Source organism: Lepisma saccharinum, chromosome 17 (genome assembly GCF_977018435.1).
Source record: "Lepisma saccharinum chromosome 17, izLepSacc3.1, whole genome shotgun sequence".
In the NCBI taxonomy this organism is placed as follows: domain Eukaryota; kingdom Metazoa; phylum Arthropoda; class Insecta; order Zygentoma; family Lepismatidae; genus Lepisma; species Lepisma saccharinum.
Genome location: NC_139245.1, coordinates 48,071,138 through 48,094,778, shown reverse-complemented (window position 1 = coordinate 48,094,778; position 23,641 = coordinate 48,071,138). Strand labels below are relative to the sequence as shown.

The following is a 23,641-nucleotide window of genomic DNA, read 5'->3' as shown; positions in this document are numbered from 1 at the left end:
TACTGGATAAGAACTGCACTTTTCCTTTTAATTTTCCTCCAGAAATAAGATTTGATCTAGTGTATATTTCACTGTTCTAAAAATGCACAAAGTAAAGTGATTCTTCTTTTCAGTGTGTGTGTGTTTGGGAGGGGGGGGGGGGGGAGCAAAGTTGGGACACACATATTCTGTGTGGAGAAGAGAACATGCAGCAATATTTTCTGTGGGCAGGCAAATTTAGTACATATCTAAATGCCATTAAAAATACATATATGGACGAAAAGAGCAGACTAGTAAAATTAAGTAGGGGAGCATTTGAAAACTCTGAGATCCAACACAATCAGATGCATAAATTGAACCTAATAGCTGGCAGTTAGTTGCAGTCATCCACCACCTATACCACATTAAATCTGTCACAAAGTCTATTATCTAGTCGTTTCTTACACTTGAGTTTCACCCCTCCCTTATGCGTTTCTGCTTTTTAAGTTGTTTATTTGCATAAAATCAGGGTTCCACTGTAAGTACTTGCACAATTGTAGTTGGCAATTTAAAGATTTGATAACTTGAGACTCTTTCTTTGTTACAAACAGATTGTTAGCCTTATGAGTATTTATGAATGATAAATAGCATTGCAAGATATGAAATATACAGGGTGACGCATATTGTATCTACCAACTTCAAATGACAACAGAAAGACTGGGAGTGCTTGTAGAAACTATATGGTTATGAAATAAAAATATACACACGCATTTAATACAGTGTATAATATGAACAATACAAACATCACTGTAACTTGAAAATAACATCCTCTAAATGTTCTCTTTCTGCTAGGATGCACGTAGAGGTGATGCGGGAATGCTTTCATGATGTGTGTGTCAACACGTTCTGTGGATTAGCGTGCATTTCACGGTCACTGACAGTTCACATTATCCATTTTCTCCAGTCTAACCCACCTCAGAATATTCTCTCTGGAACAAGTGCATGGCGATCTTCACTGTTTTCCCTCAGTGCCTGTTGGGATGAAGGCTTCGACCTCCGCAATCCACATCTGTATCGGCCCATGCTCCATGGTTTACTAATTGCATGACTCCCAACTCTCCACAAATGTAGGTATGCCATAAATGTGCATGTGTATTCTGGCAGTGCTACCAACTCAAATTGGTAGATACAATATGTGTCACCCTTTATTATCAAATCATGCGAATATGAATGGTATTATTATTTGTGAGGTTGTAAATGTATGAATTTGGAATGTACAAAGAAGGCAGAATATAGCAGGTAAGATGGATAATATTTATGCTCAAAAACAAAAGTATACAACCAAAGTTGCTGATATAGAAATGTCAGTCAACACCAGTCATATGGGTGTGAAGCACAGCTTTAATTTGGAATTTTCTAGTGCTTTGTTGACATTTGAATAAAATACTGCCAATACCAAAACTGTTGTTTCATTTCATGTTATATTTTTTCTTTTGATTAAACACGTGAAAAATAGTGCAGAATAAATACAATGTAACTAATGTTGACTAAATGGGCATTGTAAAGGTTAAAATACACTCCTCACAAAAAGTTTGGAATTTTATTATATTAGGTTCAACAAGTTTAGAATATTGTTATATTAGGCAATATGTGATAGGCACAGTGGCAGATGTCGGTGAAAACATAAGAGCGTCCAGCTGACAGACAGATACCATGTGTTGCATTCCAAGGCTGTGCCTATTACCTAATGCCTATTAAACAATATTCCAAACTTTTTGTGAGGCAATTAGGTTATAGATTACGTAATATACAAAACTGAGCTCTTTGTTTCTGATTTTACTTCCATTTTGTACAGAATATTTTTTTTAGCATTTTATTATGCACAAGTTCAGAATTGGAATGATGTCTTGCGTACCACAGTCTCGCACCAGAAGATAGTCCCTTTCACCATGAAACTGCTCGAGGGAGTGGCTTTAGCACTTTTAAGCAGAAACGCTGCAACAGAGCAGTATCATATAGCTTTCATCTTCGCCATAAGTTCATCTAAACTAATGTCCGCATCACCAACTGTTTGCACCGTGTCGGCTGCACTGCTGGAAGCAGGAACTGTGTATGCAACCTTCACTCCAGCCACCAGGCCAGCAACTTCACCCTGGCCTTCTTCTGCAGATGCTTGTGGGTTACTTTCGTCCACCAGGGAAATACCTTGAAAATAGACAAGAGTATTTTTAAAATCACTATTGTGGCTTTTACTGCAAAGAAGAGACTTCAAAATTTATATATGATTGAAATAAAAACTTAATTGACATTAAAAACAAGCTTGCTAAACAGTCTCAATCCAGCTCATGGGGCAAATGGTCTCAGTTTCAACTGGACATTAATATCCTTCATGTGAATCCACATTTACCTCTGAAGTATAGGTTAAAAACCCCGTGCATATAGCACTGTGCCATGAAGGCACATTAGGGATGTGGGGATAGAGCCCCCCACATTCTCGATCTCTGTCATTTTGGAAGTGATGTGAACAGAACAATGCTCTGGCTGCCTGTACCCACCACCAGGTACCTATTTATATGAGACTGGGTGAGCCCCAGAGCTGCTTTATGCATGGACAAGGCCAGAAAAATTCCGACCTTGGATCACCAACCCCAGAAATTGAACCCAGGTCTCCCACGTGTTGGTCAGATGCCCTCCCAACTAAACCACACAGCCTAACCTCTAAAGTAGGGTATCTTTTTTATCATTTATGAGCAAAATTATGCTAGTTTCTTACATAGTACGTGGTTATTCAAAAGGAATAAGACAACATGATGACTTTCTTCCTTAGGGGTATTGTGGAAGACTATGGCCAGTTTTAGATGGAAGCATTTCATGCAACATTTCGGTTAGCTTTTACAATTACAATGTGTAATAAATGCAGCACGTCAAGTTACATCATCTACAGGGTTTATAATTGAAGCAATTAAAATACTGTACCATACGTGTACTGCATATGTTATAAAGTACGTATTTAAGCAGCTCTATTCCGTTGTAACGAAAACCTTTTAAAAGTAAACGTGGCCTCCCCGATGGTGCAGTGGTAGGTAGCATCGTCGCATTGTAATCAAGGGGTCCCAGGTTTGATTCCCGGTGGAGGCACATAGTGGTTCAGATCCCACTTTAAACTGTAGGTCCAGTCCCGATTAGTCATACTGTGCATAAAGTGGATGTAAAACACCTAATCAATCAATCAATAGTAAACATTATTCTGCTTGGTTCAATAGTTATCGGTTTTTAAAAATGTGAAGTGATACGTTGTTTACATTTCACTCAGCCTCCATTACATCTGCACTCGTGACCTAGAGCTCACTTCTGATTGGTTATGCTATGGAATTAGGACCGATTCTATCCTTGAGAAATGCCAAAAGATTTTTCACTTTACACGTCAACATTTTGGTCATGGCATAAATGTTAAGAAAAATGCTTTTGTCTAAAGCAGGCCTCCGTGTTATCCCATGCCTCCCTCCTACCTCAAGTGTGTTACGAGGATGTACGTCGATCAAGAGTTGCTGAAGAAAGTTTGGACTGAATTTGAATCACATTGACTTGTGTAGGTTCACACGCATTAAGAACTTGTAACTGTCATAGTAAATTCTCTGATATGTAAGCTTTCATTTGATACCTCTTTTCATTTACATAATTATGAAATGTACAGAATTTTCCTTGTATATTTTGCTTGCATTGTAGAATTATTACTCTTGCAGTTTACGGTTCTTACAAGCACGTAAACACAATTTCAAATATAAATTGAAATGTAAAATGATAATACAATTTTTTAAAAGCTGGTTTCACGGTAGTTACGTTTCAACAATGTAATACTATTGGCAAATCCACTACTTCTTCTAATTTCAGGTGAAGGGAGCGTGTGTTCTCTCAACACATTATTGAAAATTGTTCTTGTAAGAACTAAACTACAAGAGAAATAAATGCACATAATTGTCAACATTTTGTATAAACCTACAGTATTCATACCATTTTCACACATGAATATTTCATACTTAGCTTTAATGATTGATTGATTGACTTGCATTATTTTACTTCGCTTTTTGACACACTTTGGGCTAATTTGTGAAGATGGGGATGAGTGATGACATGATGAAATTGATTAAACACTCACAAACATCCATGCCCAGGCTGGGATTCGAACCCGGTACCCCTGAGTCGCAGCACGATGTGCTAACCACTCCACCACAGGGGCCGGTATACTTAGCTTTAAACCAGTTTGCTTGTAATTACTCCTTTAGAAGATGTATTACAAAAATTAGGGTTGGGACAGATTAATCGGTACTCTTATCCGTATCTGCCAATATAGGCATATCGGTAAAATTACCGATATATCTATAAATATCTTATAATTTTGTGCAAAATTCCGCCATTTTGTTTTTATGGATAATCTCCATGCCCTACTTTTTAAAAAAGTAAGTGTCTAAATATGCAACTTCTTTTGCACTGTAGTCACCTCAAAACATCCATTTATTAAGGAGGTCAGTGATCCATTCAGGTTCCTCAAGGACCATTTGGAATTTTATATGGGGACTTTACCGGTATCGGCCAAAATTTCATATAGACCCATCCATACTTAATAATTAAAACTATATTAAGGTAAGTAATGGAATGAATGAATTGAAGGGATACAAAGAAAAGATTCTCGCAGAATCTTTTCATTATTCGTTGCCAGGAAAGCTTCAGGACTAACTTGAAGATTTACAAGTTGAATAGCACAACCCAGATATGCATTGCATAAAGTAAAATGCGAGTGGCAACTCACCCCAATCATTATCTTCATGAACTACTTCATCCTTTTCGATTTCAGGTGGTTGTTCCTCTTTTGGTTTCTGGGCCTCCCTTTCGGTGTATACCTTCTGGCACAATAGACAATTCCTGTCATCACATGTCGGGTTGGGTCTCAGTTTCATGGTTGGGAAGAAATCCTGGAGAGCACTGTACCCCAAGTAGTATGTCACTTGCCCAAACTTTAGTAAGTACCTAGAATGCAGCAAGACAAATTATTTCCTCTCTTATTATTATTTCTGATTCACTGAACATAAAAATCTGCACTTGACTAATAAACTTTCATATCCAACTTGTTTGTGATAAGGGTTGAAAACAGAGAGGCCACAGGGGCTCGGTAAGTTCCTTGAAATGGTGAGTCAAGTAAAACATACAGAACTCTCAAAATTTGAGAGAAAAACCACATAATTTTTTACTTTCTAAATTTTTGCTATCAGATTTAATTTGTTTAAATTTCTATGGGAAGTGTCTAATTGTCACCTTCTTGCAGTTACTCTACTGAATCAAGGATGTAAAATGTTACAGCATTTTAATTAATGTTCCATTTAGTCCTCTTTTGGGTATTTTATGTGACCATTAAATGGAGCAAATTCCCCAGCAACAAAATTTACCATGTAGCATAAGAAAATATGTTAAAATATACAATATCTACTTATCTAAATGTATGGCCATGAAAATAGGGGGCTGGGCGGAATTGCGCTGGTGCCACGTATGAGAAAAGCAAAGCGAGGGTGGGACAAAAGTCCCTGGTTCCTGCACACTGTGTGCAGGGTTCCCACACACCTGGAAAACCTGGAAATCTCAGGGAATTTGAAAAAAATACAAATCTCAGGGAAAATTTTGTAATTGATTAATGGTTCCCAATGAAGCAAAACTGGGGGATTATAATATGCTCCTGTCTGTGAATAATCCAAGCTGTTGTAGCATTTCTCTTTCAGAAAGGAACTCATATCTATTTGTTTGTCTGTTTCTTGTTTTTAAATGTGATTCCAGGGCTGGTGACCAAGTGTATACCCTCATAAATTTTGCGCTTTTTAAAATTTAATTAACCGATTTTGATCTTTTACATGACGTAAAATATATTTCAAAATGTGGAAAACGCATAATAAAGATAACCTGATGTCTAAAGTTAACCAATGTTCATCTGATTTCCCTTATTATGGAGTAGTTTTAAGTTTTTTCTTCCTTCTTTTTTTACAAAATAGTAAAAAAATTGAGTGCCCTGTTTAGGGAAATATTTATTTTCTGCCATCTTTTGTGTACAATATTGTTGATTGTGTATTTACTGCATTTAGAACAAAATTTTAAATATTTACTTACTAGTGCCATATATGAATTATGTTTTGTTCATAAATACTTGTTCATATTTTAATATTTTGATCATGTTATAGTCATGACATGACATGTGAATTTTTACATGCCTCAAAAGCTCACATATGTGTAAAATGGAATTACTTGTAGGACCAGCAGATCTACATTAATATCATGTAGTGAAATAGTTTTCTCAACAGATATGCCAGAATGATATATTTGACAATGTTCCAAACCCCCAAACCTATGTTCCCATTTCTTCATGACTCCCTAGAAAGTGTTGTTAGAGATGTAATGGGGAGATTCATAAAAAGTGACATCTTGAACAATGCAAAAAATAGTTTTAAATTAATGCAATTTGATGTCAGGAATTCTGACAACTTGATTCCTTTGACAAAGATTGATATTGGAATTGGTGCCAAAGCTGTTTTGGAAGCTAAAGAGGTGAATGAAAAGGAGAAGCTTATGTTTTTCACTAGCTGCAGAATTTAACCAACAACAGGAGAAGATTGTGGAACGTAGTCCCCTTAAGTTCAGGTTGGTGAGAGCTGCTAGTTGTTTAGTTCCGAAGCAAATGACTCAGTTTCCAAAGCGATGTGCTCAGCGCATGGAAGACCTGATACAGGAACTTCTCAGGAGAAAGAGAATGAACGCTGTAACTGGTGATAAAGTAATTTGCCAGTTTAAAGGAATTGAAAGAGAAGTTTTGTAACTTTTCAATATAAACTGATGCACTAGATTCTTTTTTTACAGGTGTCATGAAGAGCAAGGATGACTTCTCTGAGTTATTGAGCACTGTTAAGTTGGTTTTGATTTTATCACATGACAATGCATATGTGGAAAGTGGGTTTTCTGTAAATAAGCAGGTTTTAATAGAAAACTTGAAAGAAGAGTCTGTTGTGGCTGTTCGGCAAGTTTATGATGCAGTGAAAGTGGTAGGAGGAGTGTCAAATGTAGAAGTAAGCAAAAAGATATGATTCAGTGTGTTACAGGTGCACATATTAGATACGAAGAAGCATTGCAGAAGTTGAGAAAGAAATGTGATCACAAAGAAAACAAAAGGAAAGAAATTAAACGTAAAGCAAGTGAGATCTGTGCTTTACAAGCCAAACAACAAAAGATGCAAGAAGAAGCAAAGGCTATTGAGGAACCATTAAAAAAGCTTGAAGTTTCTGAGAAGTGATGTTTCTTAATTTGCAGTATCCAAAGTGATGTTTCTTAACTTGCAGTATCCAACATTAAGTACATTTCTTGTTTTATGTTTGTCTCAGTAACTTATTATTCCTTTTTAAATTGGTACTAAGAATTGTCACTTCATTTTTATATGTTTTAAAAATTCCAATAATTTCTTTGTCTTAACTATTATTGTATGCATTACAGATTAATCGATATTGTATCCATTTATAAACATCTATGAAAAGTGTGAAAATATTTCAATGTTCTATATCAGATATGTTAGAAATTGTGTCAGAGTTTTTTAAAGTTCTAGAAAACTGGTCGTCTGTGTTCTTAATTACATGCAAAGAAGTGTAATTTTATTTTATTATTGAACTAGTTTTGTTATTTGCATCAGAAAACAACAGTAATAAAGAAGGTGAGGATGGTATGGCTATGAGGGAAATGGAGGAGGCCATTGTAAAATTATAGTAGTCATTTACTGTGTATTCAATACTCTGGAAAAAAATATGAGGATTCTGGAAAACTCAGGGAAAATGGATTTGGAGTTTGTGTGGGAACCCTGTGTGTGGCAACATCAATCGAGCTGCGTTGCCTAGTTCGAGCATCAGACTGGCCTCTCTTCGGGGCACTTTTGTGTCCTCCCTGATCTAACAAGCAAATACTGTCAGTTTGTATCACATGGATTACAAAGACCGATTCTATAACGAAGTCTTTCATTCTCTTAAACATCCAAACACACGGGGTTGTGCTCCGACGAGGTAACAGCGCAAATTTCTGCCACCAGTCTAATTTCATGGCTGTGCATTTAATTCTATTAAGTTTGTCATATTTTCCACCTCACCTCAATGAGTCATTTTTAGATAGAGCAGCTGATAAAATGTTCTTTATAAAATAAAATATTACATATAAAACACAGAAGAAGCAAGTTTAGTCTGCAAACATTGATATATTTTCATATCCAAAAGATTTTGAGGGTGAATTCTTGTCATTTCCTACAGAAAACATACTTAAACCTATTTTGAAATAACACTGGAACATCTCTAATGCAATTTTGTTTCTTCTGTGTTCCACATAACTTAATCTGATTAAATAACTTACTTTAAGGTATTTTGAACAAGAAATCCTGCAACTATGCCCATCGTGGTGGGCAGGCTTGCTGCACAGACACCTTCACGTTTCAAGGTCTTTTCATCGATATTTGAAGCAACTACGAGAGGTGGTGCACACTACAGGGAAAAAACATATTAAATACCTGTTTTATGGAAGAAAATATTAATTGCATGTAAAATATATAAACTTACCAAAAACTTCACCCTATTAAAAATTAGTGTAAGGTTTGATTCACAGCTACGCTCAAGCAACGCTCAGGTCACTGTCCCCTCATGGTCAGGGAATATCCACACTAGCGGTCAAGCTTCGCTCCGGTCAAGGTACGATCAACTTGAGTCTGGTGTTGGTTTCTTCACAGAGTTTTCTGTATAAAAAGTCTGTTGATTGTGCTAACTACATTGTTTAAGAGATTTTCAATGACGACTTGTCTGTTATAGCATTGGCATTAATGAGAAGAAAAAAGAATTGCGAAAATGGGGATTGATCGATTTGGTTGATTTACTTTGCTTTTCTGCTAATTTTGACTAATTGTGAGGATCAAGATGCGTTGTGATATGACGGAATGGATGAAGGGATATCACAAAGAAGACCCATGCCCAGGCTGGGATTCGGGGCACCTGGCATCTTATCATGCTGTGCTAACCACTCGGCCACGGAGGTTGGCTATTAAAATATAATACTCTTTATTGATATATTTTCGGTTTGAAATTGGTAAACATTTATTTGCAGCTACAATGTGCAAAACTGTAAATGTCAACTGTGGTAAACATTACTTTCTCGGTCTAGGTTTGGCATGAACATTTTTGGGCTCATTGTTTCATATTGACAATGTTGAACATTTCTTTTATCAGGAAGTTTCCGACACAACACGTGACAGATAAAATCATCAGGTTCTAAGCCTATTTTCATGGACCCGATTGTTATGCACATCATGTGAGAAGTCTTCTTCCTAGACTAATAAAAATAATAATTTCGTTTAGATTTCCGTGAACGAAGAATAAGTTCATTGTTAATCTTGGTTCGGAGCTAGATATCAAGAATGGTATTTTCCCTTGGAAGAGGGTTGGCCAGCACCTTCTTTCAGTTGACGCACACACACAAATGACAATTTTGTTGTCCGGAAAAATATCATCGTCAACAAGTTAGCTTTTTGATTTAAGGATTTTAATTCACACAAAAGAAGGGCATTACAACTAGTGCTCCCACTGATTTTTTATTGGCTATAATTGTAATTTGGTTGTGTCAGTTTGTTCTTAAATTTCTTTTACTCGGGTTCATGAAATTGTATATTTTGACTGATGTTTTACAAGTAGAATTGAGAGGAAAATAGTTTGGGATTTTTTTGTGCAATGTCCCCATCAATCATTATTATCAATACTTGCCTTTCTCTGTTTCAATAGGCCTTCCCGATGGCACAGTGGTAGCATCGTCGCCTTGTAATCAAGGGGTCCCGGGTTTGATACTTGGAGGCACATAGTTGGTTCAAATCCCACTTTAAACTGTAGGTCAAATCAATCAATCAAACTGTTCCAATAGGTCTTTGACTTCTGCCCGTTCATCTTCTACGCACACAACTGGGTTGTGTATCCTCTGCAACGGGGCTGAAGACTGCTACTAAACCATGGGCTGAGCGATACAGACGTTCACATCAACGATCAAGCTTCGGAAAAGTCAAGCTCCGCCCCCTCACATTCCAGTCAAAGTGTGACCGAAGTGCAAGCTAAGCGTGATTGAAACAAACATTGATCGTATCGCTAGGTGTGAATGCTTCTATTTAAAAATCATTCAACAATATTTGACCGCACCGTGAACGGAGAGTGATCTGAGAGTCACTTGAACGTAGATGTGAATCAAGCTTAATGGAAAGCAAACCAGAGCTACAAGTGGCAAATGGCCTCTCCTCGGTCGAATTAATTTGGCAACAACATAAAGTAGCGCTGAATGATGTCGTAAAGTATCAGTTCAAAGACCACCACCAATCTTTTCAGTTAGTTTTCAGACGTACAAAATGTGCATTCAATCTGTGCAAAATGGTTATTTAACATGCATATTTTGTTTTGACAGAAACACAAAAAGTGAAATAACGTACTATAATGCTCATTTTCATGTTTTGAAAGGTATGAGATATGAAATTTGAAATGAACTGCAAAATGCCAAATAAAATCTTGAACATGAAATTTAAGAGTTCATTTACCAACACAACACTTTTTGAAATCTAAATTATTTTCTGAATTATGTAAAATCATGGAAATTGATTAATTCTCCTGCAAATATTTAGAAAAGCAAAAAGGGGCTCCTTTACACAGGAATAAACTTAATACTCTGAGAACTACATAAATGTGCTATGAGAAAGGAGATGTTTATTTTGTGTAATAAGTATAGTTTTTTAATAAAATATAGGATTATATTCTCAATTTTAACATTGAAATGCCATTTTACCTACTACTATTCATCCTGAAATGTGCCCACTTTTTTAACAGAAATCACCATAAATATGTGATCCTATGTATAGTTGCAGTGGAATTCTAATATTCTATCATTTCTAATTATTCCAGACAATTTTAAATTACTCTAATGTTCAACTGTAAAAATACCAGTATCATTTCAAAGTGATAAGGAATGAGCTCCATCAAAAAGGTAACTTTTCCCAACAATGTGCAATTTGCGAGAATACCTGGTAAATGTAATTATTTTTTTACAACTTTGTTTAACATCCAATATGATTTTCGCTACAAATAGTTAGTAACACAAAGAAATAGAAGAAGTAAAACAACACATCACACACACACAAATAAACCTTTACGCTAAAACACAGTCCAAACAGCATAGACAATTCACCTTAACCCTTAACTTGTGAGGTGCGGTCTCACAGACCGCATGAGGTTCTGAAAGTTTCAGATTACCGCCTTTCGTTCAAGCTAGTGTTGCCACCTTCTATCTACAATACAATAGTGTCCTTGGCCCTCCTCACAGCATCAGTTTCTCGCCAACTTATCGCGTGTAAGGAGTGAAACTTTGTTTATTGCCAAGTGCGGTCTGCCTGACGTACCTCACAAGGAGCGTTATGGCGAGTGACGCACAGTCTTCTATTTTGAACACTTTTTGCTTTCTGTAGTTAAATTGCACTTACTAGTTGCTAAATACGAGGCTTGTCCGGAAAGTAAAGATACAAACACATTTGCACGTTAGGGGAACAATGTGTACCAAAGTTGGTAACACTGGCAGTAACCGTGATCCATACGACGAGGATTAGGAGTGAGTCGCCAGTGCTGCGCTGAGTCTTGTGCGAGGAACATGCGTTGGAAATGGCAGCGGCGATACCGAATCCCGCCAAGTGCGAATTTCGCGATGTGACCAGGTTTTTGCAGGCACAAGGAAAGCGTCCATCACATATCCAGGTCATTCCATGTCAAATCATCCAGAATTTTCTGAAAATGTCACCCACCATCCCCGATTTTGATGAAATTCGGTATGCTTATAGAACTTTTGATGCTGATTACAAAAATGACAACTTTTTTAAAATTGGTCAAAGGGTTCAGAAGTTACGCGCTTTTTAAGATCTCCGTGTACGCCTCATGCGGCTCCACTTTGAATGTCACGCATTAGGTTATAAACGATTGTATCTTCCCTCGGGTTTGCCATAGAAACTTCAAGTTTGTTTTCTTTTGTTCAGAATAGTATAAGCTTTCATTTAAATAACGTTTCAGATGAATGCATCAATAAACATGTATTTTTATATATAGTTTTATGTATTTTTTTAGAAAAATAAATGACTAACTTCAAGAGCGAATTTCATGCAATGCCCCCCCTTCAATTTCCCCCCAATTTTATATGTAGGTATCTCAGAGTGTGTACTAATGCCTGATGAAAAAATTGGGATGGGCAGTTCAGAGACAGGGTGATTAAAAAATAATTTGCATAAAATGACATTAAAAGTAAATCTTCTTAAAAATTAGCACAAAACCTGAACTACAATATGTTTCAAGCTACAATATTCAAAATTTATGTTCACTATGTGTGAATGTTACCTGGCGGGCGCAAAGGGAAACACTTGCACTACCGAATTTATATATTAATTAAAACTTACAAGTTAAATATATTTTGTGATCCTCCTGGCACTTGAGGAACAAACGAATAAAGAGTAATAATTGTGGTTTTTCAAATGTATTTATCAAATAATCCTGGACACTATTTTTATGCGATGGAAAGCTTTGTGATTATCTCAACCCGAAGATAGTTTCCAAGTGACACCCATTAAGATAGTACCTAAAAATTGTACTCTATGCATTGCCAAAATTTCATGAACTATAAATTGTGCCGTTCACATTTTACATGGATATTTTGACCATTCCAAACACACTAAAGTATTTGACTTATCAATAAGTACATATGTCCATACATTTGTATTGTTAATTTCCACTGGACACAGAATATTTTGTGGCCAGTAGTAGGAAGTTGATGGATCAAGTGGATGCGAGAATTTAATAGCTGCATCTCCATTTTCACGTGGACTTTTGAAGCAATCCTACAAACAAGTTTGAGTCACGCACACACATGCTACAAATAACCGATTACAGTTGAAATTCGGAAAGCCACTTCTTCACAAAAGTCAAACCATACAATTATACAAAACATATTACATCAGCACATACTATTTTGCTCTGACTGTTAAACAACTAGTGTTTCGAAGTAAATAGTTACAAAGTTACAAGTACAGTTACTTTTTATTTAGGAATTCTAACTGTAACTAGCTACTTTTAAAAGTAAGTACCTGTAACGTTAACAACGGTAACAGAGTTACTTTTTGCAGTAGGGAAATAGCTAAATTGGACAATTCTGTTCAAGACTATACAAATAAAATATGTACCTTCTCCGGATGCTACGTGAAAGGATTTACTTGGAATTGCTGGCAAGGAAGCTATGCTTTGTTGCATGCTAAATTTAGAACATCCACGCTTTACTGTAATTCATTTCTAATTGCATGTGAAGACTCCATTGTTTTTGGTAGACTGCTGCGTTCGTTTGGAATGTTGTTGTCCAGCTAGGAAAAAGTCATTGTCGAGGGAGTGGATCTTTGGATCTTGTTGAACTTGGAATGGGGGAGAAAGAAATAGGTGCAAGTGGAATCAATGACACAATATTCAAAACACCATGGTCAGCATACAAATGATTTTTTAATTATAATCGTTCAAGCAAAGCTGACTGTGTTTTCCATCATTTATTAGCAGTAATAATGTAAATATATGAATACATATTATGTACTAGAAACATAAGTAAAACACGGAAGTCTTCATGATCATTGATTTTGTGTAACTTTTACACAAATCAATGATCATTAACAGTACGTTACCGTTACAGTAACTGTAAAAGAAACCCAGTTACTTGTAAAAAGTAACTTACGGAAAATGTAAGTTCAAAATAGTGCATACTTCCTGGTACTGTTGTAGTACTTTGCAATCGCTGACACATTGTACTGTGGGTTGTCATTTCACCCTAGATGATTACTAAGAAATTTATGCCTTGAATACTGTTTCTACGGAATTGGTACATAATTGCCGTACTTGTTGCTTTATACTATAGAAGTCTATACAAGTATTTTTTCTGTTCCAACCATCCCGTCACAAGGATATTTTCTGTGGTATGTGGCGAAAAAGCTCAATTTGAAAAAAACTTCAATCAGCACAAATGTGTAGTATTAATTCTTACTTCATATTACGTATCCCCATGAAGAGTAGCCAAAAAAGAACTTACATATTGAGAGAAAATGCACAAAAAGAATGTTCTCGAAGATAAATTTGCTAAACTTGAGAATGTTAATAATGATTATATATATATAATTATATAATATATAATTTTTTTTAAAAAAATGAAGGCTGTTGAAACTAACTTAGATACAGTGGAACCTCGATTTTACGTTATCCAGGAGACCAAGCTGAAAAAAATTAATACGCGGGAACAATGTAAAATCTTAGAAAATTTCTAAACAATTTACTATGTTGGGACCACCAAGATTGAATGCAAAATGAAGGAAAATGTAAAATCGAGGAACTTCAATACGAGTTCCACTGTAATTATTACTTGCAAATTTTAAATTAATCTATAAATTTGGGAGAGGGCAAGTGTTTCCCTTTGCCCCCGCCAGGTTACGCCTATGCTTACATTCACACATAGTGAACATAAATTTTGAATATTGTAGCTTGAAACATATTGTACTTCAGGTTTTGTGCTAATTTTTAAGAAGATTTACTTTTAATGTCATTTTATGCAAATGATTTTTTAATCACCCTGTCTCTGAACCGCCCATCCCAATTTTTTCATCAGGCATTAGTACACACTCTGAGCTAGCTACATATAAAATTGGGGGGAAATTGAAGGGGGGGGCATTGCATGAAATTCGCTCTTGAAGTTAGTCATTTATTTTTCTAAAAAAATACATAAAACTATATATAAAAATACATGTTTATTGATGCATTCATCTGAAACGTTATTTAAATGAAAGCTTATACTATTCTGAACAAAAGAAAACAAACTTGAAGTTTCTATGGCAAACCCGAGGGAAGATACAATCGTTTATAACCTAATGCGTGACATTCAAAGTGGAGCCGCATGTGGCGTACACGGAGATCTTAAAAAGCGCGTAACTTCTGAACCCTTTGACCAATTATAAAAGAGTTGTCATTTTTGTAATCAGCATCAAAAGTTCTATAAGCATACCGAATTTCATCAAAATCGGGGATGGTGGGTGACATGGCCTGGATGAATTGACGTGGAATGACCCATCCACCGAGAAATTGTGACTGTGTACGGGAACGTAAAGAATCGTCAAAATGTGGCGAAATGGTGCCATGCCTTCGGAGAAGGTCGACGTGCAGCAGTCACTGCAGTGGCGCCATACCCATTCTCCAAAAGCCAAAAAATTCAAAACGTCAAATTCAACCCGCAAGCTGATGGCAACCGTTTTCTGGGATCGGCACGGCATAATGCTGGTGGAATTCATGAAGCCTGGAAGAAAGATTAATGCTGAAACCTACTGCCAGACTGTGAAACATCTTCGACGTGCAATTCAAAACAAACGGAGAGGCATGTTGTCAAGTAGAAATCGCTTTAATCATGACAACACCCGCCCCTATGCAGGGAATGTCACCAATGATATGCTTGCACAGTTTTAATGGTCGGCCATACAGCGCCGACCTTGAACCCAGCGATTACCACCTGCTCCTGTACGTGAAGAAAAATTTTGGTGGAAAACACTTTGCCGACGACGATGAAGTCAGGGAAGAAGTCAACTTGGTTCCAGATGCAGGCGGGGGATTTCTACGATTCAGGGATACAAAAACTTGTTCCGCGTCTGAACAAATGTTTGGACAAGGGTGGCACTTATGTGGAGAAATAGCCTCTGTATCAGTGTATCAAGTGTAACTTTATTTGCAAGCAATACATTTCTTTTATATCTTATTTTTGGTTTGTATCTTTACTTTCCGGACAAGCTTCGTATATCATAAAAGGTTATTTTTTGTGTATATTTTTGACAGTACGACAAGTGAAATGATATGTTCACATTTATATTAATTTTTGTAGATGAATAAAATAATGAATATAGTAGCTATATAACTTACGTTCTGACACACATTGCTGTCAAATCAGTCACTAATACCCATAATGTGTTATTCTTCAATATCAGAAAGTTAAATTGGTAATTTATGTTGAGGCAGGGGTGAAAAACTTCAGAGCAGTCTGACAGACATACCTCACAAAGTATGTCCCAGTATAAGCACCTCACAAGTTAAGGTTAATATCACTCATAGATGTAATAATTATCGGTCAGCCTCATTATCTTATGTCTTTGAGCTACCAGTCTGAGACTTCGAAATTCACGTTACAATTACTTAATAAGTGTAGTTTTAACTGAGAAACAACACTGGATATCAGGAGGTGACTTGCTCCAGAGATGTGGAATTTGCTGCAAAACTTAGAGATTTGCAACTGTTTGATTGACTTGGTTTATTTTACTTCGCTTTTCTGCAGCTTTTGGTAAAGCACATAGCACCATGCCACGAAGGCACATTTAGGGTATGTGGAGGTAGGGCCCCACACATTCTTGATTTCGGCCATTGGAGGTGATGTGATCAGCACCATGCTCCGACCACCTTTACCCCCCCAGTGTTGCCCCAGGTACCCATTTATTTGAAGCTGGGTGAGCCCCAGACACACTTTATGCTGGGACAAGGCTGGAAAAATTCCTACCTTAGATCACCTCGCGTGTGGCAGTGAGATACCCTACCAACTAGACGACTGTGGCTCATTTTTGGCTGATGATGTGATGAAACTGATGAAGGGACACTTACAGAAGAACACCCATGCCCAGGCTGGGATTCACACCAGACATCCTTCATCCTCTTAACCAACTTGGCCACTGAACTTCACTGTGAACTATTATTATACAAAATGAAATTACGAGTAGTAACATACTCACTGCAAAGCAAGCAGTCTCTCCAGGAACAATGAACTGTATGTGGCCTGAGACAGCATTTTCTGAAACTCCGGATTCAAACCACGACTGATTCAATTCATTGCAAGCCGTGTTGATGGCCATTCGAGCCTCAAAATTGTCAACGCAGCTAAGAACCAAGTCCACCGGTCCTCCACTTAAACTTCCATGGCTGTAAAGGTTGCATATGCATAACAGTTCCATTTAAATAATTGTTTTTCTTGTATGTACGCATTGCTTGCATCGTAGAATTATTTTCCTGTAGTTTATGGTTATTACAAGCATAAGAAAACAGTTTTTCTTTGTAATGTTTCAGGAGAACACACGCTCCCTTCATCTGACATTTATTTTCATTTTGACTAAAGATACAGTTATAACAATGGTTAGTAATTATTTTAAACAAAAAGAATCCCTTATATAATGGATGTTGTCAATGTTACACTGTTGTAATATAGCAACTTGACTGTGAAAAGAAAATTACTAACCATTGTTATAACTGTATCTTTAGTCAAAATGAAAATAAATGTCTGATGAAGGGAGCGTGTGTTCTGAAACGTTACAAAGAAAAACTGTTTTCTTATGCTTGTAATAACCGTAAACTACAGGAAAATAACTTAAATAATTAACAGCAATTTACATATCATAAAATATTTGTATTTTATTCTTTTACATGACACTTCTGCCTCTCCAGGCTGTTCACAATGAAGGAACACCAAAGTGCAGGGTGATCAAAATGCAAGTCGAAACAAGTGCAAAGAGAAAAAAGAAAAATATATATTGAATATTTTAAATAGAAAATTTAATTAAATTCATACTATACTTGAACTAATTATTCAGCATACAAAGAAGCAGATGTACTTGCTAAATAATTTTTAAATTAACTTTTAGATTTAACTCATAGATTACCTGCCAATTCCATGAAGTACTCATTTGTGTTTTTATTATTTATATTATTATTATTACTTGGTGGCCACTCTAGAACCTTAAAAATTCAAGTATAATTCCCGGTTTTCAAAGCAAACTTTCAAAAAATTCAAGGGCACAATCAGATGTTTTCTCTATTTCAGCCTTAAGTATTACCGTCTCTCACCATCTCCACACATGCACATACAAATATATTAACAATATAAAGGGTCTGTGCGATTCCAAATTATTCAAAAATTCTAATTCAATTCAAATAAATAAATTTATACATAGCCTACATACATATAAAAATTTAATTTAAGTTCCGGAGTTTACATTTGCCATTTCAAATACTCAGATTCAAAATACATCTACAAACACAAGTCACAAATGTTAAGGGATATATTAAAATACAAAAAATTGTTAATTGTATAAGAATTTCAAATTCAAATTTAACTAATCAATTCAAGATATCTTGCAATAATCTTCTGTCTGTCAGATAGATTGTTCTGCAAAGGATACTAAGAAAGGAAACGGATTGAGAGAATTCTGTTTTATTTTTCAGTTTTCTTCTCATTTCCTTGCTCGATATAAAAAAACTAAACTGTGAAAAACTTGTCTCATGGCATTTATAAATATGTATAAATTCAATGGGATTTGGATTAATAAAAATTGCAATTTTTAACGTCTACAGAGAAAATTTCATGCATATTTCCCAGAGCCAATAATTCATGGAATTAAAGAAATTCTCGGTGAGTAGCCACCATGTATTAATTTTGGTACTTTAGTATTACATGGACTACCTTATAAGAAAAACAGTGGTAAGACAAGGAATGCCTACGATGTTAGGTTAGGCCTGTCAGGTTAGGTTCCGTTAACATAATTACAATGAAAAAATATTATTTAGACTAAGAGAACTAAACCTAGCTAGCCTAATTTAACATAGACAAATAAGATAGTATATATAATACTAAAGTACCTTAATTTTTGTGGTCGGTGCCACCCTTGGGGAATTATTATACAAGTTACACTAAAATTTATAGAATATCATAAAAAATAATTTTGCATAGCGATAAGCGAGTACTTCATTTCAGTATATTAATTTACTACTATGTCTTTCTCTCCCTTAAACAAATTGTGATAATTACTTTTTATTTATGCAATAAAAATAATAATTTGAAAAAGTATTGGTAAAAATTTACTATCCTTCGGACACCTCTAATTTTTTCGTTTCATCAATTTTTGACATTCGTACTTACGTATCTGCTTCGCGGAACATTCCTGAAGGTCTATTCACGTTTTTTTGATGAAAGAAATTGCAATTTTTCACATTACCAGTACTTCTTTCTCGTAACCTTTCCACTTGCCTCAGACACAATATGGCATGTACACCTTCCTACATAATCGCCCATCGTGCTTGTCTTTTGTCGATCGTTATGCAGTGTTTCAACCTTCGGAACCCAAGAAATGCCCGTCAACAAAGCTCATCCGATATAATTTTTTTTGAAAACTTTTTCGCGTTGTTTTACGAAGAAAATTGTAATCTTTCGTGGTGATATCCTGAATGCTTTTTGGTGCTATCCGTCCCGGAATAAGTGAGAAATTTAAAGTAAAAAAAAAATATACGTTTGAAACCTTTGAGTCGAAATTTCCCACGGATTCCGGGCTCCGCCCCTGGGTGATTGACCTACCGCCCCCAACCGCTATCGTGGCCCCGCCTCCGCTCCGGCTCCCCAGCTTTTACTATAGACTCCCTGTTAAGGGCATGTTAGAAATTGGCCAGAGTCACCTGCCACCAAACTCGTAAATTTGAAGAAATCCCATTCCAGGATACGGAAAATTTACCTGAATTTCACCACGCATCCACGACACGTCATATTAGGCAAAATGTTCAATTAAAAAATCCACTGGATCTTCCACACCCGGTACAAACTTCACCACGCATCCAGGACACGTCATCCTTCTAACTCTCGTTCCAAACACACAGTTCGAAACACTGGATACCCAATGAACATGAACAAAACAATCACGACGCGTCATGATACAGTCACGACGCATGATGGTGTACGCGCCAAATGCTATTCTCCGTCGGAGAATTAATTTTCAACGAAGAACATGAATTTCCACTATGAAACATTCCCACATCACACAAAACACCTTCCCGATGTTGGACAATGCTACAGGAACTTATTACGGTAAGTAGTTTCTTCTGTAAAAATAAATAAATGTGTCCGAAGGATAGTAAACTAGTACCAAAGTATTAATGAATGACACACTAATAAACACTTGCATGGTTAAATTAGTAACAGCAATTCAGCACAACTCCCCAGAAAGATAACACATCTCAATGAAAATAAATCACAAAAATTTTACAAAGAATGATAATTGTTTACCTTATCCTGTCCATAAAATGTTGGAAATTATCTACTGTTGTAATGTTGTAATTGTGTGTTTCCATTTCAACATCTGGATTGATGAAGGAAAGTGTTTTAGCTGCTGCTTCTACTTTGGATAATCCTGCTTGGTGAGGCTGGAAGAACAGGCGGTTCATATTTGCAAGCTCCACTTTGTCGTAATCAAACAGGAGCAGCTGCAAAAAATAACATTAAAATGAATACCAAAAACGTGTAAGACAGCACTGAAGCATTCTGTCAAAGATAGATAGAAAAAAAAGTGTAAAGATGATGCATATGCAAAAAAGAACAAAACTGTTGCTCATGTTCTTCATTTACAATTCAGTTTAATAATTTAAGCAAATAATAAGAATTTCCTTCATGAAAACACAGGTTTTCAGAACTCAGGATCTCTGTTTAGCGAGCAAGACATGACATGGAGCCAATATAATTTCCAATGCTTAAAAAGTAACATGTTAACATATTACAATAATTAATTGTATTACTGTAACATACCTTTCCAATTCCACAGCGAGTTAGCATTTCAGCTGTCACACTACCAACTCCTCCAACACCAACTACAGCTACAGTAAAATCTCGAATGCTTTCATAGTTGTCCACAATGCCCATTCGTTTTAAAGCCATCAGTCGACTGTAAATTGGATTACAATTAAAAAAATTAAATTACATAAACAGACAAGTATTAATAAAAATAACTTCCAAAGTGCAGAGAGAGAGAGAGAGAGAATCTCTTGCATTATATTTCATGTGAATTTAATGTTCTGTATAATGTATATTTCATTAGGTACAATTTCCAATGATAGACCAAGGACAAGATAAAATCCTTGCGGTAACAGTTCTGAATGTTTAATGACTTTTCACAAGTATTATACTGGAAATGGTTGTGAAAGGAATTTCGAATCTTGAGAAACTGATTAGCATAGTTCAAAACTTCAGTGAGTATTAGGTCTATGTACCAAAGAAATTACAATTTGAAAAGCAGCTATTTTTGGTTTATGATCATCTAAGATGCATAGTTCCAGCAGATCTTCCTGTGAACCGTGAAGGGGATTTTGAGCTTGAGACCAGATATTACATGAAGCAATCATGGTAAGAGCTCTAAACCTGCCCCACCTAACAACTAAAGCATTCAGGGTTATTTTAATTATGCTAAGAGCATAAAATCTGGCCAGCCTAACCTGACATCAAAAGCATTTACTGATGTAGTACCGTAGTACCTATTCTCAACCCATGCCTAAAAGGTATATTGCAGGAACAGTCTGTATCCAAGATGACCATAAAAAAATGCCTGCTCACAAAGTATCCTATGAGAGTATACCAAAGAGAAAACGCAATCTCCAGAAAACATGCAGTCAGTAATCATTATAACTCTGAAGTATGTTTTAACAGACATAAATAGAAATTTAACCATGTAAAAAATGCATATGTACTAGTAATAGTTCAGAATTAAACAATTGGAACTTGGGCCATTAATTTATAAAAGGTAGTATAATATTTTTCTGGTAAATTCAAATTTTTAAGCAACTTGTAGTGTCTTTATATCTTCTTATGTTACTCATTCCATTCCATAAGTAAACCTGAGTAACAGCCAATTTGTATATGATCCATTAAAGCAGTAGATTAGAAATATTGTTGACGTTACAGATTTTGTACAAACGGCAGTTCTTGGATGCAAATACACTAAACTAAACTGATAGCCCTCCCCCAACAAAAAAAAAAAAATCAAATTTTCATGCTCGTGTATTAATGTGCAATGGGAATCAAAGGTTTGGTAAAATTTTCGTTTCCCCAAAACGTATTTCTTCACTTTTACAGGAGAAAGCACTTACCAAAATGAGGTTATTTATACTTTAGGAAGGTCTTGGAAGTGTATTTTCCCCTCGCTTAATTTTTTTTGCCTGTAAATCATGTAATTTTCGACATTAATGTCACTCCGATGCACGAAAGATGTTCCCTTGATGTCCGTCTACTACGTGAACCAAATTTTTGCATTTAATGACGTAACAACCAGTCAGTGTTTCCAAATACGCGGTTTTGTAACTGTGTAACAGTTCTAGAACGTAAATAAACGTGAGTTACTGTTCATCATTTCTGATTACAAACTTGCAACAACATGACATGCACAGGATCAGTGGCGTGCTCAATGTGAAGTTGATGGGGGTTATAACCCCCCCTTTCGCCCAGTATCTCTAAGGCTATTTATGAATGGTTCGGGGGACTATTTATGAATGGTTTGTGGGGCTATCCGTCAATGGTTCGTGGGGCTATTTATGAATGGTTTGTGGGGCTATCCGTGAATGTTTCGTGGGGCTATTTATGAATGGTTCGTGGGGCTATTTATTAATGGTTCGTGGGGCTATTCATGAATGGTTCGTGGGGCTATTTATCAATTGTTCGTGGGGTTATCCGTGCATGGTTCATGCGTTTTTCGAATCTGGAAAGAAATACAAAATCAGTAACACCAAAGTAGGTATTTTTCTATGAAGAAGGTTGCAACACTGCATAACCACTGATCATGGACAATGCTAGTCAAGATTTCTCCGCCATACCGCATGTAACGCAAGCGAAAGCGAACAATATACCAATATTACTCGATATTTCTAAAATTGACATTATTTGCGTGGAAAAAACGAAACGCGAACTTGGAAGAATCCTTAGGAATGCAGAATACGTAACTATCAGTGTGAAAAATACGACAATAAGGGAATTAGAGACGTTTGGTGGTTACTGAAATTTTAATAAAGGTTTTACCGAGGAAATCTAACACACTTTCTTTTAAAACTCTTTACATTTATAGAAATCGGGATATTCTACTGGGACTTACCTGTACGGATTTGAGTCGACGACTTCCGATGACATATGTGTTATCTTTTCTCTAATAACTTGGACATCTCTTTCCTTTTTCTGTCCTTCAAGTTCTAGTTCAAGTTGTTTTACACGTTCCTGCAACTCTTCTATTGTTGACATGTTGTTTCGATTAACAAAAACAATATTTTTCTTTCTGTCAAATACGGATAACGTTACAGCACTGAACGCAATCCACACGGCCAAACAACAGGTGATGCTAAATGTACAACATGTACGTTGCCCGAACATTATTGGCCACAATCTTTGTACATGAACCGGTGAGCACAAGATAAATCCACTACCATTTGAAAATATGAGCAAAATATATGTAAATCTTAGTCAGCTTAGTAAATTTCATATTGTAGTATACCTATAATAACAACGAAACTACCAGAAATCGTAGGGAAAGACGTTGACTTACCTAACACGCTGTACAAATAAACTATTTATAAATCTTAATGTTCTCTAAACTGTGCAAAGCAGAAGTAAACAAAACTGTAAACTGTACCAGCAGTAAGTAGCATTCGTCTCTTGTTGAATTCTTATATTTTTTAAAAAGAGTACCGATCATCGGTAGTCTTATCATGATAGAAACTGAACA

The 23,641-nt window shown here is 36.0% G+C and overlaps 1 protein-coding gene across 1 annotated transcript; it reads right to left on the bottom strand.

The window, feature by feature from the left end:
* Window positions 1-1,185: 1,185 nt before the first annotated feature.
* On the bottom strand, window positions 1,186-23,240 carry Uba5 (Ubiquitin-like activating enzyme 5). The gene is made up of 7 exons (XM_083139422.1): window positions 23,018-23,240; window positions 20,689-20,824; window positions 20,173-20,369; window positions 16,862-17,048; window positions 8,377-8,504; window positions 4,766-4,983; window positions 1,186-2,163 (listed from the first exon to the last, which is right to left on the bottom strand). The coding sequence occupies exons 1-7, from the start codon at window positions 23,158-23,160 to the stop codon at window positions 1,970-1,972; spliced, it is 1,203 nt and encodes a 400-aa protein (XP_082995548.1). The 5' UTR covers window positions 23,161-23,240; the 3' UTR covers window positions 1,186-1,969.
* Between the last annotated feature and the right edge of the window lie 401 nt (window positions 23,241-23,641).